General features: G+C 40.0%; 1 protein-coding gene across 1 annotated transcript; it reads left to right on the top strand.

Moving 5' to 3' along the window:
- The first annotated feature begins 644 nt into the window (after positions 1-644).
- acin1a (apoptotic chromatin condensation inducer 1a) lies at positions 645-25,301 on the top strand. The gene is given in 31 exon segments (XM_056479022.1): positions 645-816; positions 1,982-2,047; positions 2,154-2,265; positions 2,591-2,649; positions 7,517-8,342; positions 8,345-8,380; positions 8,383-8,520; positions 8,523-8,584; positions 8,586-8,849; positions 8,851-8,916; positions 8,919-9,011; positions 9,014-9,148; positions 9,150-9,288; positions 9,291-9,574; positions 9,576-9,679; positions 9,681-10,860; positions 13,011-13,076; positions 13,078-13,098; positions 13,100-13,162; positions 13,413-13,495; positions 17,530-17,590; positions 19,394-19,439; positions 20,023-20,171; positions 20,293-20,433; positions 20,512-20,695; positions 22,168-22,313; positions 22,471-22,578; positions 22,675-22,782; positions 22,870-23,185; positions 23,562-23,662; positions 24,337-25,301. Coding segments are annotated over 31 exon segments (5,604 nt in total). The 5' UTR covers positions 645-678; the 3' UTR covers positions 24,646-25,301.

Below are 25,301 nucleotides of genomic sequence, written 5' to 3'. Positions count from 1 at the left end.
AGAATACTTCCTAATGCTGATTATTATTTACAGATAAACACCAAAACGTAGTAGATTAATATGCATTAAAGCCCCACCCCCAACATTGGAGGAATAAATTCACACATTTACAGTAGAATAAGCTGATTTTTCTGATAATATTAAATAATATAAACGCAGAACTAAAGGGATAGTTCATCCAAAATTTAATTTCAGTTATTATTTACTCAACCCTTGTACAAACCTCTTTGAATTTATTTCCTCTTTTGAGTACATTTTTGAAGAATAAACACTTATTTTGTGTTCAAGACAAATCAAACTCATAAGGTCTTGACTGGAACTACTTGAAGGCGATTAAATAGAACGATGCTAAATTTTGGGGTCAACTATTAATAATATTGAAAATTGGTGGACAAACCAACAGCTGACTACCAGAGAAAATCCTCTTTGCTTGCTTTATGTCTGAAAATCAATTAACAATGTGGGATCTAATCGTGCCCAAGAATGCATGTATACTGCCTGTTTAATTGGTAAAACAGCAAACAAACAACTTTGATGTTGTCTGTGTATTTTACAGTCTATGGTTGTCTGTGAGTGCGCTTCAACTCCGCCTCTTCCGGAAACGCACGTTGCGCGCTGACGTCAGTGAGGAAGGCGTTGCGGTCCGCGCGAGCTACAGAACGAGTGAAGGGAATCAAGATGGCGGACCTCGAAGATGTTACGCTGGACGGGAGGCCGCTGCATTCGCTCCGGGTAGCGGACTTGAAAGCTGCATTGGAAGAGCGAGGGCTTCCGAAGAGCGGACAGAAAAATGCCCTCATCAAGAGACTCAAAGGGGTGAGTGTGAGTTGCTGGTTTCTCGGCTTCGCGGAGTACGAAGACCGTGATTGGGAGGCCGAGCGTCGGTGGTCTCTCGCTAGCTGCTAGCGCGCACTAGCTGGGGTGCTCATCCAGTTTGTAGAGTGTCATCATGTCCCCCGTTGATACCTGTTTGTGCGTTTGTGTGTGACGTGCAAAAGCGCTGTTTATTTGCCGTACATTAGAGTTTTAAGAGAGCGCAGACGTCGCAGCGGGGTCTGGCGATGCGCTTCTGTTTACAAGTCTCTGGATGGCTGTGAACTGCGAGCTTTTTAAGTTGTCGGCGGGCTCGCGCTTTGTTAGTGCATAAGGTGTTAGGGGGTGGGGGTTATGAAACGGGGACGCGCTTGCCAAAAAGTCTGTTGTTTTTTAAATATTATGTTTTCGAAAGACCAAACACGTCTTACCGCTTCAATGGCATGTGCTTTTCTGAAATAAACAGTGAAGTCGCAGAGCAGTTGCTTTGCGTCGGTGGGAGGATTTGATTGATTGATGTGTCGCGCGCCGCAGCTGCTTTGAAGTTTAATCTGAAGTTACTGTTACTGACCAGATGTAAACAAATGTCTGTTTGTCACCTTCGCGAATGGATTCTTCATCACATTTCGTGCAATTGCTTATTTGGGGATATGAAGGAGTCAGAAAGATGAAATAAATCCATATGAGTGATATGATTTTGGATTCACGATGACTGTCTCAGATCGTTAACTCTGATTAATGCAATCCCCATAACATCAACAAATGACTGCTCATTCATGTGTTCATGATGTAAAGGAGACTTTTCTCTCAAAAATGTAAATTGTCATTATTTACTGCACTTGTTTCAAGCTTGTATTCGTTTATTCTGTTGAACACAGACGTTTTTTAAGGATCACATATAACCAAAACGTTGTTTCTTCCCATTGGTTCACATATTATTTTTATACAATGGAAGTCAAAATAGTTTTTTTTTGCTTTCCAAAATTATAAATAATATAAATTATACGATACATTATATTATATATAATATAAAGGTGAAGATAAAATGCTCAAAGCTTTAGAACCACCTGAGGCTGAGTAAAATGTAAGTTCTAAGTGCACAAGTAGCAGTATTAAATATTAGTACAGATATTGAATTGTGTTTCTGTGATTTTTGCATGTGCAACAGGCTCTCATGCTGGAGAACCTTCAGAAAACCTCTACTCCGCACATTGGCCTGCAGCCTAACTCCCGGGTGAGCTGATCTGTGATGTATTGTTGAAATAAATTTGTTCTTGTTTGGATGGCCTAACTGCACTACAACACTCATGCCATTTTGCATTGCTTGTGTGTTTGTTTAGATCGGGGAGGAAATGAGTCAGAATAGCTTCATTAAGCAGTACCTGGCCAAACAGCAAGAGCTTCTGAGACAGCGTTTGGAAAAAGAGGCACGAGAGGCAGCTGAAACTGATGGTGAGTGAATGATAATGAAATTAGATGGCACAAATTGTACCCGTATGTTTAGTTTTAGGCTGAATGTGTGTAAAGATGTTGTTAACCAATACAAACCCTTTATCATTGTATAGTTGTAAAGTGAACTGTGGAAATACTAAGTACACTCAAATGCTAATTTTGAATTTATTATATATATATATATATATATATATATATATATATATATATATATATATATATATATATATATATTATATTATATTATAGAGAGAGAGATCTGTCTGAGATTTGACTGTGAATGGATATTATCAACACTGATTTTGATTTTATTTTTTATTTCAAGGAACAGACCGTGACGACCACTCAGAGTCCAATGATAATATCCATGCTGCCTCTAACCAGGTTAGATTAATTATCAATCCTTATTTTGCATTGTGACCTTATGTTATTTTGTATTGGCCTGTTTCCACTGGGTGGTACGCTTTTATGGCCGTTTCCATTGTCAAAAGGTACCAAAAAGCGAACCGTACCGTACCACTTTTTGGGTAGCCTTTCGAACAACAAAAGGGTACCAAAAGGTGGAGCAAGACGCAAAGCTGAACGCTATTGGTTTACAGAGATACATCAGTAGTGCGTGCACAAGCAGGAGAATGAAAACAAAGGAAGTGGATTTTTAAATACACAGCCGAGACATTACACCATAATAAAATGTATATATTATAACGAGCCATGGTCGACCCGAGCTTAAACAAACCTTGTCGTCGTCTTTATGAAGAGCCACAAAGCCAAGAAGAAAAACAGAGCTACCCTGTGCTCCGTCGTTGTTTACAAGGCTGTCTAAAGCACGAGCGGTTGATTATTGAAGTGCTTCTGACATCTGATCCTTTCAGAAACGAACAAATGCTTTTCAGCATTTCTGATTCTTTCAGCAACCTAACGTTAAAACATGAACAAACTGCCCTGCTTAATTTTGATCATCGCCTTTTGGACTATAATGAACTCAGAATGATGGTATTACCTTCTACTGACTTTGGGCTATGTTGCATGTTGTTTTTGAACCTAAATGAGGACTAAATGTATGCTGTGTGCAGGTTTTCTGTAATTGGTAACATATCTGAGATTGTAAGGGTCTGTACGTGTTCATATTTGTTGCATTTATTTAATTACGATAGGCTATTTTGCATTCACATCATTGATCTGCAATTAAAATCAAATCATGTTTGTAGAAAGGTTAGTAATGAACATTTATACACAAGTATTTATGTGTATAAAGCATCTGTTTTGTGAGAAATGCTTCTCATATGATATGCGAACGACCTGTACAGCTTTACTTTTGACATTTCCTTGAGCAAAAATGACATCGACTGAAACTTTGACGTACACCACGCCCACCAAGTACCATTAGCTGCGTTTCCACTATCGCGCCTAAAGCGAGCGAGCCAGGGCGAGCCAAAGCCAGTCGCGTTTCCACTATCACTTCCGGGGCGTAATCGGGCCAAAGCGGGGCTTCCTTGGGGCCAGCGTCCGGCCTTTTTCGGCCCGCCGAATACCTTGGGCCAAGGAGGGCCAACTGGGGCTTCGGGGCGGGGTTACGTACAAAGGCGGAGTTTTCCTGTCAGGTAAAGAGGAGACAAGATGCTTTCTTCCCTTACATTCCAAAATCTGTGTTCGAAGTAAATGCCGCCGAACTCGAATGTCCTTATCCAGGGATCGCTGTCTGGCCTTACACCAACAGACCACAAACAGTAAAAAAGCAATCGCTTCGGTGTTCTCCATCTTCCAGCTCTCGTAGTGATGCCAGGTTGTGTTTGTGGTTATAATTTGAGTTTTTTGTTCCCGCTGAAGTGGGCGGGTTGTGTGGCGGGTTGTGTGACGTTTGATTCGGGGGACGTTCTGGGGGCGGTGTTTGCGTGACGCGCTGCAAGCAACTAGCCCGACAGTGGAAACGCGACATGATTTCGGGCCTCATTTCTCAACCTCCCGGGCTATTGGCCCGGCCTGGCCCGATTAAAGCCCTGGCTCGCACTGGCCCGATAGTGGAAATGCGGCTATTGGTACCCCTTGTGGCATTTGAAATGCAAGCCTGATAAAGGTGACACATACTGTATTGTACCACTCAGTGGAAACGGGCCATATGATTAGTTCCACTTTTGGCTTTGGTACTGTCAAATGTAAATGCAAAAATATATTATTGTGAAGTATCCTATTGAAAATATAAATTTTATAGATTTGTGAGGGGTGTACTTATTTGTGCTGAGCGCTGTGTAGATGTTTGTAGATGCGTGTGTGTCGCTAGGGCTGAATGATAAATTGGCATAAAATCACATTTGCGAAAGTAAACCTCCTCCAGAAGGCCAGAGGGTGCTCTCTCTTGCGAGTCACACAGAGCAACAAAATATGACCCAAGGTAATGCAGGAATTCCAAGTCTATGGGAAATACTTATAGAATGTATAAATTGAAGATTAAACTCTTACTATTTGATCCAATGGTTTAAAATACTCATGGCCACGACAAAATGTGGTTTATGTGTGTTCTTTTTTATAATTTTTCTGATAATAATGTACCAATGCAGCGCCTCTGTCATTGCCTGTTAGAATGCTATTATGAAATATGCTGCCTGCTTTATTCTGTGCAAAAAGACATCATTTCAAAGAAGAACTTATTTCAAACACTCGACTGAAGCTATGAAGTGAGTTTTGACTAAAAACATCATTATATGTGATATTTGCACATGCTTTCATAGGGTGTCTGCAGGGGCTTAAAGTATTAAAAGTTGTTAAAGCAATTATGAGAAAATTAAGGCCCTTAAAAGGTATTAAAAAGTCTTAATCCAATTTTTAAAAGGTTTTAAATTTTGTTCTAGCATTGTGCAAAGTGTTTGACTCCAAAAAAAGTATAAATATATTCATTTTCCTCGATTGGTTCGGGCCGGGTGCGTTCGGCCAAGCACTTCTGTCCGGGTGATGTCAAGTAATTTGCAACAAACGCAGGAAGGTGATGTGACGCTCTCCACATCATATGTAGGGAAACCATAGAGCAGGGCTATTCAATTGGCGAGGCAATTTGTTCGGTCCCTCCAAATAGTGTGAACAAGACAAAATCTAAAATAAATTTAGTTTAGTCAAAAAAACGGCTGCTACAGTTATGAAGTGACGTGTGTCTGTTCAGTACAGCACGAGCTGCAGTTGAAGGCAGTGTAAAGCGTGAGTCACCTTACATTAAGCGAGTGGCGCGAACAGCCGAAAACATTTGGATACTTAAGCTTAAAGGCTTCTCAACGCTGCGTTTCTGTTGCACAGAACAAAACTGCTGCAACTAAACACAGTTATGCCACCTGTGCGCTAGTTTAAAGTTCCGAGCTTATAGCTACACCAAGGCTAATACGCACGCACACTGGATTAACTATAGCAGCAGGCCGTTCACATATCGCGTCTTTTCCGCACACAAGTTCTTTATTTTCAATATTACAATATATGCCGAAATGCGTGCGCAAGCGGAGCGATGCGCTCGCACCTTTCAGACACACTGAGTAGAAAACATTTCACGCCATAGCGGTGAGAGTTGTGCGTGGCTTTCAGTACAATGTAAACAAAAGATATGTTAGACTAATTATTATAAAAATGATTATGTATGAACACAGATGATAATGACAGTTCATTTAAATACTTAGCTAATATAAAGCTTAAATTTACATTAGATGTGATAACCGTGAAACCATGATTATTCTTCAGACTAAATAATCGTTCAACCAAAATCTATAACTGTTGCATCCATAATTATGCAGTCCAAAACATAACATATGAATGTGTCTGAATGTAGAAGAAGCCTACTTAAGCAATGCACTGCTTTTGTTGTGCTTTGAAATACAGCATTTGAATGTTTGTAAAAAATAAAAAACCCACATTGTACAAGGCAGCGATGTTATGTAGTTTCAAAATTCAATATATAATACCATTTTAATGTAGAAAAAAATACAATGTGGGTGTCTTAAGGAGCAAAAATAGAACGGATAAGCTCTATATGCTGTTGTGTCATCACTCATATTGCAAGTCATATCTCTCTGGCTCCTCGTTTGGAATGCTTTTCATAAACTGGCCCTCCTGACAAACTAATTGAATAGCCCTGCCATAGAGCAAAGCAGATGCCAAAATGGGATAATGCAAGTTTGCATACTCCTGGTTGGAGAAAGACGAGTTTAAACGGTGACTGAAACCTGTCGCTGAAAACAACCATCTAATTTATTCTTTCAAGGTTTGTTTCTTCCAAGCTTATCTAAGTTCTGTTGCACGGTTATGCTCCATTCATTTATTTAACTACAACTGTTTATTAGCAAATGTTTATTAAGTTAAAGGTTTGATACTGATTAGAACTTGAAGCGGCGATAAGGCCTTAATATTCTGAGGAGGTCTTTTAAAAAGTCTTAAAAAGGTATTGAAATTTCCTTTAGGATTCCTGCATATACCCTGTTTCAGGTTTAATATTTAAAACATTAACTACATTAAATGACCATAGTTCTGAGAAGCTACACAAACTGCTGTTAATATTGTGTAATGACCATTTGCAATTTGACTATCGCATGCAATGTTTTGCTTGGCTCAGCAGAGAACTATAGCTGCTATGGTAAGTGCTGCTCCAGCTGAACACACGTGCTGGAGATTAACCGCTGATTACAGTTGGGATGGTCATATTAACTGTTTCACCATTAACAGAAAGGATGCATTTTAAACCGATTAATGGTATCAGTTAAATAGTTAAAAATTAATATTTTATCTTACTTTTTTCGGTTTTCTGCATAAATATGCAACACATAGGCCTATTTGTTAACTCGTGCGGTGTTAATACATGGAACCACACATGCCTACATGATGAAAAGCGAAAAGAATGCTAGCCTCTTGCTTGTCACAGTTTGACACGTACAAGAGGATGCCAAACCAGCACTGATGGTGATTGCCTCTCCTGGATCCGCATCATAAACTCCTTCATTTATTTGCACAAGTTGAGAAAAGCTTCAAAAGCAAAACTTTCTGAATGAGTGTGTGCTGCAGCCAACATGGTAAACGGTGACATTGCTGACTGATGAATTGATTTAAATAAATATCAATACTTGGCACCAAAGTATCAGTAATTTATAGTGACCAGCAATATTGCGATTAAAATCGTCATATCGATATTTTGTCCCACCCCTAGTATGTATTTGTGTATGTTTATATATTTCTCTGGTTCTCTATTTAGTTATAACTTGTCTTTAATCTCATATATTTCCACTAGGATGTTGCTTCCTCCTTAGTCGATCAGAACCAGGGAAGTGCAGCAGTTGCCGGAGGATTTGCGGTCACAGAGAGCGAAAGTGAAAAAGAAATGCCTGGACAGCCGTCCCTGTCTGCAGCTGCCCATTCCCGTCCAAGAGCTTCATCTGTGCGACTTCGTGGTGAAAGAGAGCCGACATCAAGTCATGTACCAGCAGAAAGTGATGATGACAGTGAAGCTGGGGATGATGAGGAGGAGGAGGAGTGGAACGCCAGGCCTCAACGGAGTCGCCGAGCACAGCCACCAAAAAGTCAACCGGTGAGGACAAGATCCAGTGGCTCGCAGCAGCAGCAGCAGCCACCCCCCCAACACATACCTTTACTGTCACAGCAGCTCAGACATCCAACTCCTCCCCCATCCCCTCCTCCTGAACTTTCTTTCCCACTCCCAGACACCCCTAAACAGAGTCCCCCTAGTCCTGGAGAGTCCCCATCTAGGCAGCGCATATCTAGCTCTTCAAGTTCTGGTAGTTCCAGTAGTGACAGTCGTAGCAGTAGTCCTGAACCAGCAAGTGACACCACAGAACGCAGACCAGGTCCTTTAACCTTACTGGCACGCAAGATGGCCTCTGAGAGAGCTTACTCTGGAGCAGGAAAGCGTGATAGGGAAGCAGTGGATTTACAAAGAAGCCACCAAGAGGGAGTTGTGTCCGCAATTACACACACAGCTAATGCAGCGTCAGTTCTCTCACACCCTAGTTCAGTCATCTCCAACCAAGGTGTTAGTGTCGTTAGGGCCGCTGTGATGGAAGCGAGTGATGGCATTAAGCAGGATGAAGGTCTTTTATGGAGCGGGAACAAGAGAGGCTGAAAGCCCTAGAGAAAGAAAGGAGGAAGGGAGAGGCATTGGAAAAGAGCGAGCACAAGCTTTGGAACGGGAAGAAAAAACGAGAAGAAGCTTTGAAACACGAGAAGGAGATGGCTTACAGAGAGAAAGGGAAGAGATGGAGAGACTGGAGAGGGAACAAGCTTAGAAAGAGAGAGAGCATTAGAGCAAGAACGACTCGAACGAGAGAGCAAAAAAAAAGAGGAAACTAGAAAGAGAGAGGCTGGAGAAGGAAAGACAAGAACGAGAAACAAGCCTTAGAGAGGGAGAGGCTCAGCAAGAAAGACTTGAGAAAGAAAGACAAGAACGAGAAGAAGCCCTAGAGAGGGAGAGATTGGAGAGAGAGCGGCTTGAGAAGGAAAGACTAGAACGAGAAGAAGCTCTAGAGAAGGAGAGACTGGAAAAGGAGAGGTTAGAGAAGGAAAGGCGAGAAAAAGAAGCTGCTTTAGAGAGGGAGAGATTGGAGAGGAGAGCGCCTTGAGAAGGAAAGACAAGAAAAGGAAGCTCTAGAGAGGGAGAAATTGGAGAAGGAGCGGTCTTGAGAAGGGAAAGACAAGAAAAGGAAGCTCTAGAGAGGGAGAAATTGGAGAAAGAGCGTCTTGAGAAGGAAAGACGGGAAAAAGAAGCTCTAGAGAGGAGAGATTGGAGAAAGAGCGCATTGAGAAGGAAAGACAAGAAAAAGAAGCTCTAGAGAGGGAGAGATTGGAGAAAGAGCGCCTTGAGAAGGAAAGACAAGAAAAGGAAGCTCTAGAGAGGGAGAAATTGGAGAAAAGAGCGTCTTGAGAAGGAAAAAAGAGAAAAAGAAGAAGCTCTTGAGAGAGAGAGGTTGGAGAAAGAGCACCTTGAGAAGAAAAGACAAGAGAAAGAAGCTCTAGAGAGGGAGAGATTGGAGAAGGAGCGTCTTGAGAAGGAAAAAGAGAAAAAGAAGAAGCTCTTGAGAAGGAGAGATTGGAAAAAGAGCGCATTGAGAAGGAAAGACTAGAAAAAGAAGCTCTGGAGAGGGAGAGATTGGAGAAAGAGCGCCTTGAGAAAGAAAGACAAGAAAAAGAGCTCTAGAGAGGGAGAGATTGGAGAGGAGAGCGTCTTGAAAAAGAAAGAAAAGAACAAGAAGCTCTAGAGAGGGAGAGATTGGAAAAGGAGAAGCTTGAGAAGGAAAGACAAGAAAAAGAAGCTCTAGAGAGGGAGAGATTGGAGGAAAGAGCGCCTTGAGAAGGAAAGAAAAGAACAAGAAGCTCTAGAGAGAGAAAAATTGGAAAAGGAGAAGCTTGAGAAGGAGAGCGAGAACAAGCTCTAGAGAAGGAAGATTGGAGAAGGAGCGTCTTGAGAAGAAAAGAAAAGAACAAGAAGCTCTAGAGAGAGAGAAATTGGAGAAGGAGCGTCTTGAAAAGGAAAAAAGAGAAAAAGAAGCTATAGAAAGGGAGAGATTGGAGAAAGAGCGTCTTGAAAAGGAAAGGACAGAACGAGAACAAGCCATAGAAAGGGAAAGGCAGGAGAAAGAAGAGCGAGAAAGAGAGGAAACTTTAGAAAAGGAGCGAGAAGAGCAGGAAAGGCTAGAGAAAGAGAGGGCTTTGGAAAAAGAAAGAGAAGCTGCTCTGGAACGTGAAAAACAGGAGCAAGAAAGACTTGAGAAAGAGAAAGCTTTGGAAGAAGAACGACTACAAAAAGAGCAAGCTCTTGAACATGAGAGAGAGGCTCAGAGAAAAAAAGAAGAGGAGCGAAAACGAGCATTGGAAAAACAGAAAGAGGAGCAGGAGAGAGCTTTAAAAGAAGAAGAGGAGGAGAGGGAAAAACTTTTGAAGAGTTCACATGAAAAGCCAGATGAGAGCAAGACTGGAGAACTTCAAAGCATCAGCAAAGATAATCAGTCGTCAGAGCCTGTCCCACAAAAGTCGCCCACACTTGCAACACCGCCGTCCCATCAATCTTCCTCCAAAAAGTCCCGCTTTCTTAGAGATGCTCCCGTGATGGCTCCTCTCCCGTCCTCTGCAGCTTCTGTGCTAAAGAGACCTCGTACTTTCTCAGACAGCCCGCAGCCACGTGCCCCCTCAATTCCAACAGATTCTAAATCTAGAGAACCAGTGCAAGAAGATGCTGATCAGGCACCTCAAACATTAATCTTGACTTCAGGGCCCCATGACCCTGAAAGCAAGACTCCTGAGGTGGCTGTCAAACAAAGTGTACCACAAGAAAATATTAAGTCTTCAGAGGACAGCGAAGCAAGCAAAGACACAAAACATAAGACGCTCACAGGAGTTGAGCATGAGAAGAAATCTTTAACGCCAGAAGAAGAAAAGAAAAGAGGACGGGGAAGGGAAAAGAAGGTGGAGAAAAGAGAAAGAAAGTCATCATCCTCCAGTGATTCCTCCTCATCCGACTCAGATTCTGGATCCTCATCCTCACGCTCCTCCAGTTCTTCGTCATCCTCATCGTCATCCTCATCAGAGGAGGAAAAAAGCTGTTCCACGTCAGGTGGTAGGAGGGTGAGTTGTTCAAAGGTGCTTCATCTTGTCAGTCTTGCTCTTTCTTTATTTTCAACACTGGAGATACTGCTGATGATAATCAAAATGCATCTTTTAGCAATGATTTGTGGTAGAAAAAGTAGCAGAAGAGCATTAGAGACCTGAAATAGAGTTGCATGAACTTACTATTTGGCTGAACTAATAGGCATTTTTCCATTTTATGATTCCATCTTATTATCCTTGTCAGTTGTAATGTCTTGTTTTCCATGTTTGTTTTGCGTGTTTAAACTTCCAATACTGAGTGGATTGCAAACTACTGCACTACAACAGTGGCTAAAACATTTAAAGGAATTTGTCAGCTTCTGTTGACACCACACAAATGTCCACTTACAATGAAAGCCTATGGGGCCAGTATGGGGTGCTTTAAACCATAGGCTTGCATTGTAAGCAGGACAATTTCAGTGTTTTTATTTATTTTTTTAAAGTAAATTAATTAGGTTTCCTGTAATAATTGAGCTTTCACTTAGGGCTGGGCGATATTGCAAAAAAATTGTCAGATCTCATGTTTCATATCATTCGATGTCAATAAATATAAAATGTTTTTTTACAATATATTAAGGAATATTAGGATTTTTTAGTTAACCACTTCATTTTAATTTACCAGCATTACTAAGGCAAATAGATTTAATAGTCAAAAACAAAAATATTTGAACAAAATCTCATCTCTTTATAAAGAGATGTTATATATAAGTGTTGAAGAGACTCTTAAACTTGATGGATAAAAAATTACAAAGTGCGAGCGATGGTAAAGTGCAAATGCGGAACAATCAAAGCAAACTTTAAGGTGTCAATAATAATGATGCAGTAAACCTCAAACTCTGTAAACAAAGCAAATTATGATAATCAAATCTGAGCTTTTAAGTAAAAGAACCAACCATCAATATTCAAATACATATTGCAACATTACAAAATGTGAAGTTGAATTGCTTTATTACCCTCTATGCTAAAAATCTTTCAGATGTGAAGCTAGTGGCTGGGATGCACAAGAAAAGAAACCAAAATGCCACTTTGGTGACATTCTTTCTCCTCACTGCTGCTAGCCACTGCAGTCAGTTTTCACATGTGTTGTTATTCTGACCTGAAGTTACAAGTGCATGTGCATGGTAGGCATTTGCCAGTATAAGATTCTGACGGTATGATAACCTTGGATAAAATTATCATAGTATTGTGATTATTAACTGCTCTAAAATATATTCTTTTTAAAACATATGGGTAAGAAAAGCTAATATTTCTCCCCTTTGAAGACCATATATTTTTATTTTTGAAATGTTGAAAATATTTTGGAGCAGTAAACATGTCAGGATAAATATTGAAAATGAATCATTGACTTCTGCTGTCTTCATTAGTTTAAAAAACACAGATTTCTTTACCATTTAAAATGGCATCTTTGGATATCTTTTCTGCTGGAGATACTGTTGTCCTAAAAAAAAAAAAAATGAAATGAAAAAATCCTTTGCTACAAATCATTGCTGCAGCTCTGATACAATATTATGAAGAAAAGTAAAAAGAATTGCAGTGTTTGGTGCGCTGTGTTTGACTGGCAGTAGACTGTAATTAGTCTACTGTCATTACAAAACTGTGTATATTCCACTCAAAGTGTGAAGCTGATTGGTTATTCTACTGCATGACTCGTGGTGCACTCGTGGCATTCGGAAATGTTCAGATGTTTTCAACTAGGTTCGCTGGGAAAATGCATGTGGTTTACATGCGCGCCGCTTGCACAACATGTGCGCATCACTCCCATATGCGCATCGTGCAAGTCGCGCCTGAACTGGAAATGACAAAACTGACAGCCTATTGGCATTCCTTCCAAGGCGCACGCTCAGCTGCCACATTTTAATAAACTAGCGGTTCATACCGAATCTTTTTTTATCGATATTGACAATGGTGTTTGGTCAATACATATCGATTTTATCGCCTAGTCCTACTTTCCACTTGGTACATTGGTACACTTGGTGTGAGAGTCCAATGCATTCTCTACTTCACTATATAACAAATAAAATTCCAGAGAAAAACACAATTTTAGAAAATGATGGTACTTTAATTCAAAATGTGAATGTGTTAATTATTCTCAAAATGCATCTATAAATGCTTACATTTCATTTCCTCAGTCTGAAGAGGTCAAAAGGGATTCTTCATCTCAGCCCACAGAAAAAGTTTGTCAGACTGTGGCTGAAAAAGCCTCCTGCACCTCAGCGCAAAAAAACGAGTCTTTACAGAGGAAGAGGAGAAAGATGTGAACAATGAAGTCATCCAAAACAAGGTCAGTAAGCAGCCAGCTTCTGATAAAATTAACTTCATTCTTTCACACTGGCATTTAGTTCAAAATATGTTGTGATTTGTCATGAATTAAAGGAGAAAGTTGGGAATTAAGTGAGTGGAAAACCAGACCAGTGCATTTGGAGGAAAAGAGAACCATCAGAAACTCTGACCACATCAAGTGTGTCAAGCTTTCTTATATTGTCATCTTCTCGTTTCAATAATATGTGTCTTTTCTTTTCTATACACTTTAGAAACCCTGTCTTGAACTACAGGATGAGAAGGAGACAAAGGAGGATATTGAGGAAGATGCTGACACTAACAAAGACACTACCGGGTCTGTCTGTATTCTACTTTGATTATACTTGCAGTCCACCTGAAATGAGCTGTTGAATGTACATGCTGCTATAAGAATGGTATCAAAGTACAGATGTTTGTTCAGTATGAGGAGGGTTTAATCTGAAAGCACATGATGTACAGTTTTAAAGGACTGTGATTCCGGAATTAAGCGAGTACACCAGCAATATACAATAACCAAGCATCAATTTTATGAATACTTAAGGTTATTGCACACTGAATGAAAAATTTTGGTCATAATTTTCGCATGTGAAAAATTTAATTTGACGTTGTGTCAGTCACGTCACACAATACCTCAGAAACTTTTGCCTGTCATAAAAAAATTCAAGCCGGGTTTTTTTCTGCATTTTGCATCCGTTTTGAGAGGTGTTTTTTATATATACAACACAACCATATCAAAGTTACCAATGAGTGAATACATTGTCATATTTGTTTAGTCCATATATTATCATTTGACATGAAGGGCTTGCATACATGCGAAAATCTAAATACAGAATGCCGTCATTGAGCTACAGATAACTTCAACAAACACAGTGCATAAAATAAGACAGATTGTGGCAGACAGTTGAGAACCCCTATGCTGGATTCAGTGACTGGCGCACTTCTGCCCTCCTGCTGTTTGGTGTGTGTGTGTGTGTCCATTTGACATACTACCCGTAGACGTGATAATAGCTCTTTGATAATGAGCTGAACTCTCCTTCCTCTCTATGCAGTATTGGATGAACACAATATGTAGTTTATTCCTCTTTCTCTACTTTGGAGAAGAGAGGAGAACGATGTATCGCTGCTTGAATTGACTCTGAAATGTTTTGTGTTTTTTCGTAGTGGATTATTAATACACATCAGACTTTCGGGTATGAATATGAAAAAAACACAAATGAAAATGTTGGACTTCAGTGTGCAAAGACCTTAACACAGTAAAGTTGAAGCATCAAAGAGCACAGTGTTGCTGCTGTATTTATACAAACTTTATTTAAATGTAGTAATATTTGCTCTATTGAAAGAGAAAAAAAAATATTTTAAAAACAGCATCCTCTCTGTGAGATAATGCACAATTTAAAAGCTGAATTTTTTCCATTTTTCTTCGGGTGCTTCCGGTTTCTCCTACAGTCCAAAGATATGCAGTATAGGTGAATTGAATAAACTAAACTGGCTGTAGTGTGTGTGTGAATGAGTATGGGTGTTACCTGGTACTGGGTTGCAGCTGGAAGGGCATCCGCTGTGTAAAACATATGCTGGATAAGTTGGTAGTTCATTCTGCTGTGGCGACCCCTGATGAATAAAGGAACTAAGCTAAAGGGAAATCAATTTTTGCCATTCCAGATGTGCATGTTGCCAGATATTGGTTATAAGAAGTTTAGCAATCACCTTTAACATTATCTGATTTTAGAGTGATGGCTAACCTAAAAAATTTTAATTTCCTCACCATTAACTCACACTCAAGTGGTTCTAAACATTTATGAATTTCTTTCTTGTTCTAACACAAAACCAGATATTCTGAAGAATGTTGGAAATGACATCCATGATAGGATAAAATTATAAAAGTCAATGGATGTTTTTTCCAGCATTGTTCAGTAGACAGCCCTTTGTGTTTAACAGAAGAAAGAAACACAAAGCGGTTTGGAATAAGTGGAGGGTGAGTAAATGGGGTATATGCACACAGACTTTTAATTTCAGCCAGCCAGCCTCAGTGCTTCTGATGAACTGTCTTTCCATTATAAAATTGGCACGTTTAAGGTCGGATTTCTTTAAAAATCTGTAATCTTCACAGCCTGATAGATATACAATATAAAGAGGGTCTCAGACCAGACAAGAAGCACTGCATTAAATTCCATTTCCCCCTGCCATGTCTTTAAAATGACAGTTTATTTCACCCCCAGTATTTTCAATGGAGTTTCTGCGCTCTGCTGCTGATCCTGACGGTGCTAGCAGTTACACGGTCTTTTGTCTCGTTTTATGCTTGAACAACTAAATGATGCAGAAGTCTATTTAAACTGATTGTATTGTAATTACATTACAACATTAATGCTGTAAAAGCAACCTTATGAAGTTGAAAATAGTCACATTAAGCTTTCACCAGAAGTTTATCACCTGAAAAACACTAGCTGTGCATGTAGCCTATTGTCTGATGGCAATTGGTGAGTGTGTTGTCCTTTTAACTCGTGTCCATATTGGGGTGGATGGTTTTTCAAAGGTATCGTTTAACTACGAGAAAGGGAAACAAAACTTATCCAATTTTGTCTAACCAAGTTTAAGATGTGTCGCAATAAAACTGTACAATTAAAGAAAACGGGTAAATCAGTGAATTAGTTTTGAACAGCTTGTTGTAATGACATGCATGTAGTGCTTGATGTAACGAATGAAACTTTACTATGCGACATAATACGTCACACAGCTTAAAACACAATGTTTTGAGCCGTTATCTGTGCTCTAGTAATGTTAACTTAGTAGCGCCGCTTTCTTGTTTGTTTCTATCCCATTTTAAGAGCGAGTTATGGCGTGTATTACGGACAGGCAATCAGTGCGGCTGCCTCTCAGCCGGTGATAATGGGGTCCTGCTGCAGTGAGTCTCGCGCACCTCCCTTTCTCTTATCTAAACATGGCTGTACTGCGTGTTTGACCAATAACATGGAGCTCAAGGTGTCCCGTTAGCTTTATACGAGCAGTGTTTAGTGAATTTGCGAAGTCCCGTCCGTTTGTAGTCATTAGAGAGGCACTGGCAGTAGGGCGATCTCGCTGTGCTGCTCGACGGGGAGGAAAAGCAGATGATGCTCATGCACTCGCATCCCACAATGCGGCGGAGCGTTTTCTCTCTCTTTATGTGCTAGTGCCATGTTACTATCGGGACACACTTTATTTGAATTTACTCGTGTTTTCGCTAGTGTTGTCTGTCGTTTGAACGATCTTTGAAGGAATGAAAAAGTGAAACGTTTGATCTTCGCCACGCGCTTCTCTCCACTCTGCGGGATGAGCTCTGCGTTTAGTCGACATGTAGCCTGGAGCTTTAATTTGGAGGTCAATGAGAAACTTCATTTGCAAGGTTATAGATATAACACTGAATTAGTGTTTTTCTGGAGCTGTTGTTTCTTGTAAAGCAGGTTTGTAATTGTTGCTGGTGTCTGTGAAGGTGATTTGGGGTCTGTTTTGATTTGTTTTTGGATTTGCTGCTTGTTACAAGTTGTTATAAATTTTTAGTTTCCCTATATCTATTAGATTAAGTGAATTTCTTTAATAATTCAAAGGTGTAATTTAAATTGATTGTGTACTCAAATTAAAACGATGCACTTCTTTATTCACTTATGTTTTTTTAACCTGAATTACAGCTTTATTCAAAATGACATGTTCATCAGAATATTAACAGTGATTTTTCAGGTCTAAAAGTTCCTCTCAACTAATTGATTTTGCCTTTTTTTGCCATGGTTTTAAATACAAATATATAAACATACTGGAATCAAAATAAATGTGTTGTTAATACAGACTGGACATATAAAATTTACCTTTGTGTATGTTTATCAGAAAACTTCATCAGAAGACTTGTCATTTTTTTAAGTCTGACAGATAATATATTGTTAAAAAAACAGAAGCTTTACTGTTGTGCAGTGTGATCAAAAGCTACCATGAAATAACATTTTTCCATATTCTAGTTAAACTTGAGTATAAAAAGTGACAGAAATTGGTTGCTGGTTGTATCATTTTCAAACTTGTTTTCAAATTCCTTCTAATACAACCCATTGTGTTCTTATTGGTGATTCACATTTAGGTAATGTATTAATGAATTATTTCCTGTCTTTTTTTTTTTTTACTTTAATTTATTTTAATTTATCCTTGTACAGTAGGACTTGACAAAAGTAACTAACCTCAGTCGCCATTCATTGCAAAGAAAGTGAATGGAGACAGAGTTTAAATTTTTTAAGTCTCTTTAAAATTCAAACATAATTGTACTGTGGCTGTAACTATTTAATTTTTTTACATTCCCTCCCCTCTTCTGTGCTTTTGGTTCCTGTTTTTTTTCAGTAGTGAGGTGAAGGAGGCTGTCATGTCAGAACCTGAGAAGGTTGCAGAGAGCGGCGAGGAGGTAAGAGCACAGAGGAGTGCTGGCCTCAGCCAACTCTACATTCGCCAGATATCCTCCACATAAAGAGGCAAACAACATTTAATAAAGGGCCTTCCCTCTTGTTTTTTTTTAATAGATTGTCACATGCACTTGCTGCCATTATCAATCATGTTCAATTGTAATAAAATCAGAAGCTAATTTAGCAGCTTAAAATGTTGTTTTCCCTCTTTTTGTGGACACAGATGATGTTGTGTGAACCTTTGCTGAAGCTGTCCTAGACAGAAGCAGCAGGGGCCTCTCTCTCTCTCTCACTTTGGCTGATGTTTAAAACCCCCTTGATTGCTTTGTTGTAAAGGTGCTCATGCCTCTTCCATTGCCCTTATTGGTACCAGCATACAGCTTCTACTGCTACTACATCTCCTGTTCAACTGTCTGCAAGCGCCATGGCTTTACCTGATAGGCCCTTGAGTCTGCTCTACAGTGCAACACACCGGGCACCAATGGCCATGTTTCCAAAGTGGCATTGGCTGGGAGCGCCCGTTGATTGGACTTATAATGAAAGGCTGAGTGATGTGGGTGTGATGTATCGCCGGGTGTCTCGTGAACCTCTGTCAGTTTGGCTCACGGTGGCAGCAAGAGTGGATACATAAGCAGATAAATGGACTACTTCTGGTTATGTTTCTGGACTGTTTTGATGGAAATGGTTCTCCAGTGATTGTGCCATTTGTTCGATTACATAATGGGACTAGTTACTGTCTTGTGAAGGAAAAAGAAAGATGTGCCTTATTTACCAAGGGAATTCGGACTCTTATAACAGCTGGATGTGCTGGATTTTACAGCTCTCTCATTTTTGTGGACTTTCCCAATCAAACAGAACTTTTAGTTCAAAAACTGTACTTCGTTTTGTGGCTGCTTGACTGAAACGGCTTCATTCATCCAGAACAGCCAGGAGCCATATGCGGTATCCCTCATATCTTGGATAACCTCACAAATAAACCGGATGTGATTGTGAAGTGACTCAGACTCGGTCTTATGAACAATTTCTCACCAGTGCTTTTAAAAGACTCATCCCACGTAACAGTTCCATGCCAATACGATGGACTTCAAAAAAAGACACTCCGAGCACCCACATTGTTCTACATAAGAGCTCTTCTACCAGCCTGCTGCTCTCAGATCTCAAACTTCCAGCCTTCTTTTCATTGGACTGTTGTTGCCTAGATACAGTACATGCAGACGTGCGATTGGGCCATTCCCAACCCAGTGAAGAACATGTGTCAATGGTACCGGGAAATTAAGTAGTCATTCTCCATTTTCTACTTAAAATGTTTTGCCTAGAATTTGCAAATATGTGCCCAGACTCCCTGGTAACCCTAAATGGAGCTATTGACTACAGAATAAAAGCTAGACATGTTTAGAAGGCCACTGCTGGGCTAGCATAAACCTGCTATGTTTATTATTGTTTTATCTGTTAAAGTAACTAAATCAAAGGGCCTTTCAGTCCCCAAGGGGCTGCTGATTGTGATAAATAACTGCAGCGTGGCCTTTAAGAAATTCTTTTTGTGTAGGAGAGGACAAGACCACATCTTCAGAGCAGAAATAGGACTTTGAAATTTCTGTCCACATGATGTACATGCACAGTGTGTATCTGACTGAAGAGGTGGTCTTTCCTGAAATAGATCTCTACCCAGTTCCATGTTGATGGCTCACGTCCCTGTTGTTCAGTCTTATCTTCCTCGTACATGAACACTATTTCCCTTTTTTCTCACTCCATGTATTCTATCTCACCTTTTTTTTCCTGGTTTGGGTATGTTTGTTTTCTTTCAGAGCACCATGGCAAAGACCTTCTCAGCCAGAAGGATTTCCATTAGCAGTGAGTATCTCTATGCTTTTTCTTAACTGCTTAATAAGAAGAATGTGCATGTCACTATATGTAATGCTCACCAAGGCATTTATATGCTCAGTGATATATTGATATTGCTTTAGAAATGTTTCCTGAAATAAACCAGTTTTGTGACTTTTCGAACAGTTTTAAACACGTTCAAACCTTTTTAAGACATTCAATAATCAGAATCAGTTTTATTGCCAAATGTGCTTCCGACACACAAGGAATTTGTTTTGGCTACAGAAGCTTCCAGTGTACATAAAGTGACAAGTGACCAACACAAAATAAATAAATATGAAAATTTTTTTTAAAAGACGATAAACATTAAACAGATAAGTTGATCTGAAGTGCTTTTGAAACATGATGACGCTTCTGATGTGTTGTTGAATGCTTAGGTATAAATTTCTTCCCAAGAAAAAAAGGCTTATAGACCTGAATCTCTTGGATGGCAGTGATTTTTTTTATTATATATTATTTATTTTAACGCACAATAAAAAGTGAGACATCTTAAAAGCTGAAGATACTTTAAAATAAGTTATGATGATGAGGGCCATATGCTGTCTTTCCTCAGGCAGCAAAGCGTCTCCTGGGGTGGTGAGTTCAGAGGGGGAAGCAGAGACCGCAAGCAGTGCTGGTGCTGGCAGGAAGAGGAGATGGGGCTCCAGTACAGCTGTCACTGCCAAGAAACCCTCCATCAGCATCACCACAGACTCTTTGAAGGTCAGAGAAATATGAAATAAAAATGAGATTTTAGGATGGAAAAAAATGTCCCTTCCAAAAGTCTGTTCCTGGATTTTTCATCTAACGAAGAGTACCATAATATATTCTTCACACTTTACAGTCTTTAATACCAGACATCAAGCCTAGTGTGGGTCAGGAGGCAGTGTTAGACCTGCATCCAGAGGAGATGCATCTTTCTGGGGAAGAGGAAGGAGGGGAAAGGGGTGACCAAGACCTGAAAATCAGGCGAACTGTAACACAGGTGCATGTTATTCCTATAAGTAAAGGCTTATGTGTTGTAGTAATGGTAATTAACCACTTGATTTCTCTCGTAAAACAGATTGTGCCCTCAGAGACTCAAGAGAATGGACAGAAAGAACCCAAAAGAAGTGATCATGAGGATGAGGAAGAAACGAGTGAAGGGCGAGACAGAATTAGCCAGGAGGAAAAAACTGAAGGCTCACTTCAGGTTTCCATGGAGACAGAGCCATCATCCCCTGGGCGAGATGTGGATATGAAGACAGGTGAGAATTACAGAATAACAATTCATGTGTTTTTTGTCTCTCCGCGCACTAGTGTGGATTTTATGCAAGTTGTGGATGGAAGAATCTAGGTTTTACTTCCTACTACTACCACTTTCTACTACTTTTAGTAGTATCCTTAGGATCTAATGGTTCTTGATCCACTTTCTTTCTCCTTTTTCTTTTTTATTTTAAATTATTTTATTGTAACTATACGCGTATTTGTATTTAAGCGTTCAGTACGAGACTTTTGGTTCGGTATGCATTACAAACCAAATGATTCGATTCAGACTAACATCTAAAAAGATAAGAGCAACCCTCAACATGGCATCCCAAATGACATGACAGACAGCATGCTGCCTTCCCCGCTGTCATGTTAAACCGTAGACCATCGCTTTTGAACTCAGAAAATCGCTTTATTAAAGCATGCGCTCATTAGCAATCTTGCTGCCTTCTGTGTCAGCCTGCTCGTGCTGGCTCCGCCCCTGTTGCCCCAGCAACCCGGGACCCCGACACAAAACAGCCAATCTCAATAAACTGTTTACATATCACCACACCCGCCCACACAGACCCCAAGCAGAAACCCCGGGAGTATAGCTCTATCACTGTTAAAGTAAAAGAAGAAAAAAAACAAGATCATACTTTTGATGTTATATATATAAAAGAAGAGGCATATTCTATATATATATTCTATATATATAGTAAAGAGGCAAAAAACACTTCATAGTCACAAAACCAAAACATGCAATTAAGTCTAGAGAGGGTATATAGCTTAAACCTCAGAGGGGTCACTGGATGGTCATCCTGAGATATTGATTTGTCAAATAAACTAAGAAATTGTACCCAAGTAGCCAAAAGTTTTCCTATGAAGCTAGTCCTTAATCTCTCCATCTGAATAACAGATCATATCAGAAATCCAGTTCTGGGATGAGAGTAAAGGTTATTTCCAATGATTAAGCAGTAGTCTTTTAGCTACCACCATGTCTTGCATTAAAGACTCTTGTATTGTTTGAGGGAGAGAAGATGTGTTTTGTGAGAAGTCAAGGATGGCAAGTTCGGCATCTGGTAGAAAAGGTCTGCGACAAGTCTTGGAGTACGATCCACTTTCTTTTTTTTATGTAATCAGTTCACCAACTTTGACAGTATTATTTGTGCAGTTTATAGATTACTTGAGTACTTTTTTTATTTTTTTTAATTAAAGATTAATGATAAGCATAAACTATACCTTCATAGAGCTTTTGGAAGGCAAAAATACAGAATGCATGTTTTATGCAATGAACCCACCATTATTAAGACTGCAGATGTACAAGTACCATTAGAATATTAAAAAAAAAAACCCTAAGTTTATTCTGGAATTTTCCGAATCATTAAATAAAATAACATTACAGAGTCTGTTCTTCCACCTAAAGCAGAGTCTGTTCTTATTGTTAATCATTTCTCAACCCATTTCTCCTTTTTTTGCTGCTTATTCTCAGTTTCTCCCAGTGACACTCGAATTCGCCGTTCCATTAGCCAGCAGAAGTCGGGTGTGAGCATCACGATTGATGATCCTGTCCGCACAGCCAAACAGCCCTCTCCTCCTCGCAGCAAGCTGTCTAATATCATCCATGTCTGCAACCTGGTATATATACACGAACTCTCACATACACACACAATGTTCCAGATATGCTTATTGCATAGGCATTTCAGCTGCACTTATAAAGACAACTCATTTACTGTCTTAAAATGGATTGTCTTAGTATGGTTGATCTCAAGACTTGATTTGTGATATTTCTAAGGTGAGGCCGTTCACCCTGGGTCAGTTAAAGGAGCTGTTGAACCGCACAGGAACTGTAGTGGAGGAAAGTTTCTGGATCGACAAGATTAAATCTCACTGTTATGTCACAGTAAGCTGCGTCGCTGCATTGCAATGGATCCTTTTTTCTGATTTTTAAATGCATTTATTTTTGCTCACCCACTCACTGTCTTTGCTTTTTCTTTAGTACTCAAGTGCAGAAGAGGCTATGGCCACTCGTACAGCACTGCATGGTGTAAAATGGCCCCAGAGCAACCCTAAATTCCTCAGTGTTGACTTCTGTACGCAAGATGAGGTTAGCATTTTATTTTATGTATGAGATTTAAATCTTTTCCACAGTCTTTTTATTTGTTTGGAAACTAATTCTCCGTCATCCCGTTAGTTGGACTTCCACAGGGGTTTGGGTCCAGCAGGAGAAAAGCCACCAGAAGATATCCGTGGGGCAGCAGCTGCTGGGCCTGGCCGTCCGATGCCAGTGCCACTCCTGCCAGAGCGGGACCAGTGGGCGGAACGTGAACGGGAAATGGAAAGGCGAGAGCGAGCACGTGCAGAAAGAGAGTGGGACCGAGATAAGGTCAGAGACTTTAGCAAACCTGGAGAGGAGCGAGAACCAGGAGCCAGAAGATCACGCTCACGAGACCGCGAAAGGCGGCGTAAAGAAAGGGGGAAGAGCAAAGAGAGGAAAGCTGATAAAAAGGGTGAGGAAAATTTTTATGTACGTGGAGTACTTTTGTGCATTGGAGTAAAGTTGTTTTTGGGATCATTGCAGTTATTTATTTTATTGATATACATAGCTTTTTTTATCAAATGTATTTGTAAGTTCGTTCTTAATACAGTTTTTTTATATATAATTTTATATATAATTTTTATATATAAATACAGTTTTTTATATATATAATTGTTGTATTGTTGTCTGTTGTAATATTACAAAAAAAAAAAAACGAAAAATTCAAATAGTCTTCAGCTGTTGACTTGTGTATTTTGTGTTTTTATTTTATTATTCCAGTGCTTATATAAACACAAAAACCTTTTATTTTTAAAATTTGATTTTATAAACTTCCTCTTCATTTTTAGAAAAAGGGCCCGAGGAGCCACCTGCTAAACTTCTGGATGACCTCTTCCGCAAAACCAAAGCGGCTCCATGCATATACTGGCTCCCCCTCACTGAGGAGCAGGTACAGTTCTTTTAGACATTTTAGTTACTTGGGGCCCAATCCCAATTCTTTTTTTTAAAAGACATAATGCAGCTATAAGCTCATAACTTTTCTGTGTATTTGCACTGTGGCCATATTCATCTATGTTAATGCATGAAAACAACATTAACATTATACCAGACACTGTTTAAAGGTCATTCCCAGCCACCAGAGTTTTCTGACAGGGTATTCAAGTGTCATTGAGTGACTGTGTATTTTGTGGGACTACTATACAGGAGTTATTATTATGGATTATAGATAGCAAAATTAAGTTTTATTTTAGCGTTTTTAAATGATAAAAACACGAACGCGGTTATGAATGTATTGAAACATGTTTGTTAGTTGTAAAAATTTGTAGTAATGACAAAAAATACAAATTTTTCTCCTGACTTCCGTGTGCAGCCATGTTGCCGTTGTAGATTGTATATTCTTGGAAATTTTCAAACCCCTTGGTTTTGAGTGTGGTCCTGAAAAATCAACATTTCAAGGGCTATCTAGTGCTTCCCATTAGCCCTACGCCTTCAAGCTAAAGAGAATTGGGACATAAACGCGCATAACGAGGTGTAGGGGAAGGGCCAAGGGGTAGAATTAGGGATTGGGCCTTTGTCTTGTTTGCTAAAGAGAATATTGATTTCCAATCACACTTTGCATTGCAGGCAGCACAGAGGGCAGCGGCTCGTGCAGAGCGCATGAGGGAACGAGAGAAGAGGATAAAGGAGATGGAAGAGGAGGAGGGTAAGAAACGTGAGGAGGAGCGGCGGGAGAGGATGAAACCCAGCGGAGCTGCTGGAGGAGAAGGTGAGAGAGGCCGAGACAGAGAACGAGAGCGAGACAGGGGTCGAGAAAGGGAACGCGAAGGGGACAAGCGGAAAGAGGGTTACCGTAGGCCTGGAGTAAACAGTGCAAGCGGCAGCAGAAGGTCACGGAGCCGTAGTGACCCTCCACCCAGAGATCGACGACGCTAAGGGACGTCTGGAACTGTCCAGTTTGTATCCCCTTTTCTTGTATGTGCTGTAACAGCTCTATGCCTACCCTCCTGAGGACCAACTCAGACTTCATACAAACACACATGCACACACACACACACACTCTGCGTAAAGACACACGGGTGCACACACTCACTCTCAATGGGACCACGGTGGTGCTGTGTCTCCATGTAGACTTGTCTCGTTGTCTCTTGACTGGGCTTTAAGACTTCTGGTATTCATTTCCCCTCCTCAGTGTTAATGAGCGTCCAGTATAAGTGGGTCGGATTGCAAGATGACATCCAGGTTTGGCAACGTCCTCCTCCTCCTCTAGTGTCATGTCAACAGGCATCTGAAGGAGCGAAGCTGCGTTTGGGATGCTCAAAGTCCTGATCACTACTTTGTTTTCCTCTTCTGTTTCCCTCACATTCCTTGTATCTCTTTTCGTTTTGTTCCCTGTCGTCTGCCTTCTATCACCCCTTAGCAGTTACCAGGTTGCCATGGAGAATGGGATGCATATTTAACCTTTTCACATTTGGTTTTTAATTTTTTTATTGTTTTAGCCTAAAAGCTGATATGTTTTCTTTTAAATTTTGTTTACTCCTGTAAGTGCTGAATGTAAAAATAATAAAAACGTTACATCTAAGAACTGAAAA

This window comes from Danio aesculapii, chromosome 2, assembly GCF_903798145.1.
Source record: "Danio aesculapii chromosome 2, fDanAes4.1, whole genome shotgun sequence".
Classification (NCBI taxonomy): Eukaryota; Metazoa; Chordata; class Actinopteri; order Cypriniformes; family Danionidae; genus Danio; species Danio aesculapii.
Note: the sequence above shows the minus strand (reverse complement) of the source record. Positions and strands in the feature narration are given on the sequence as shown.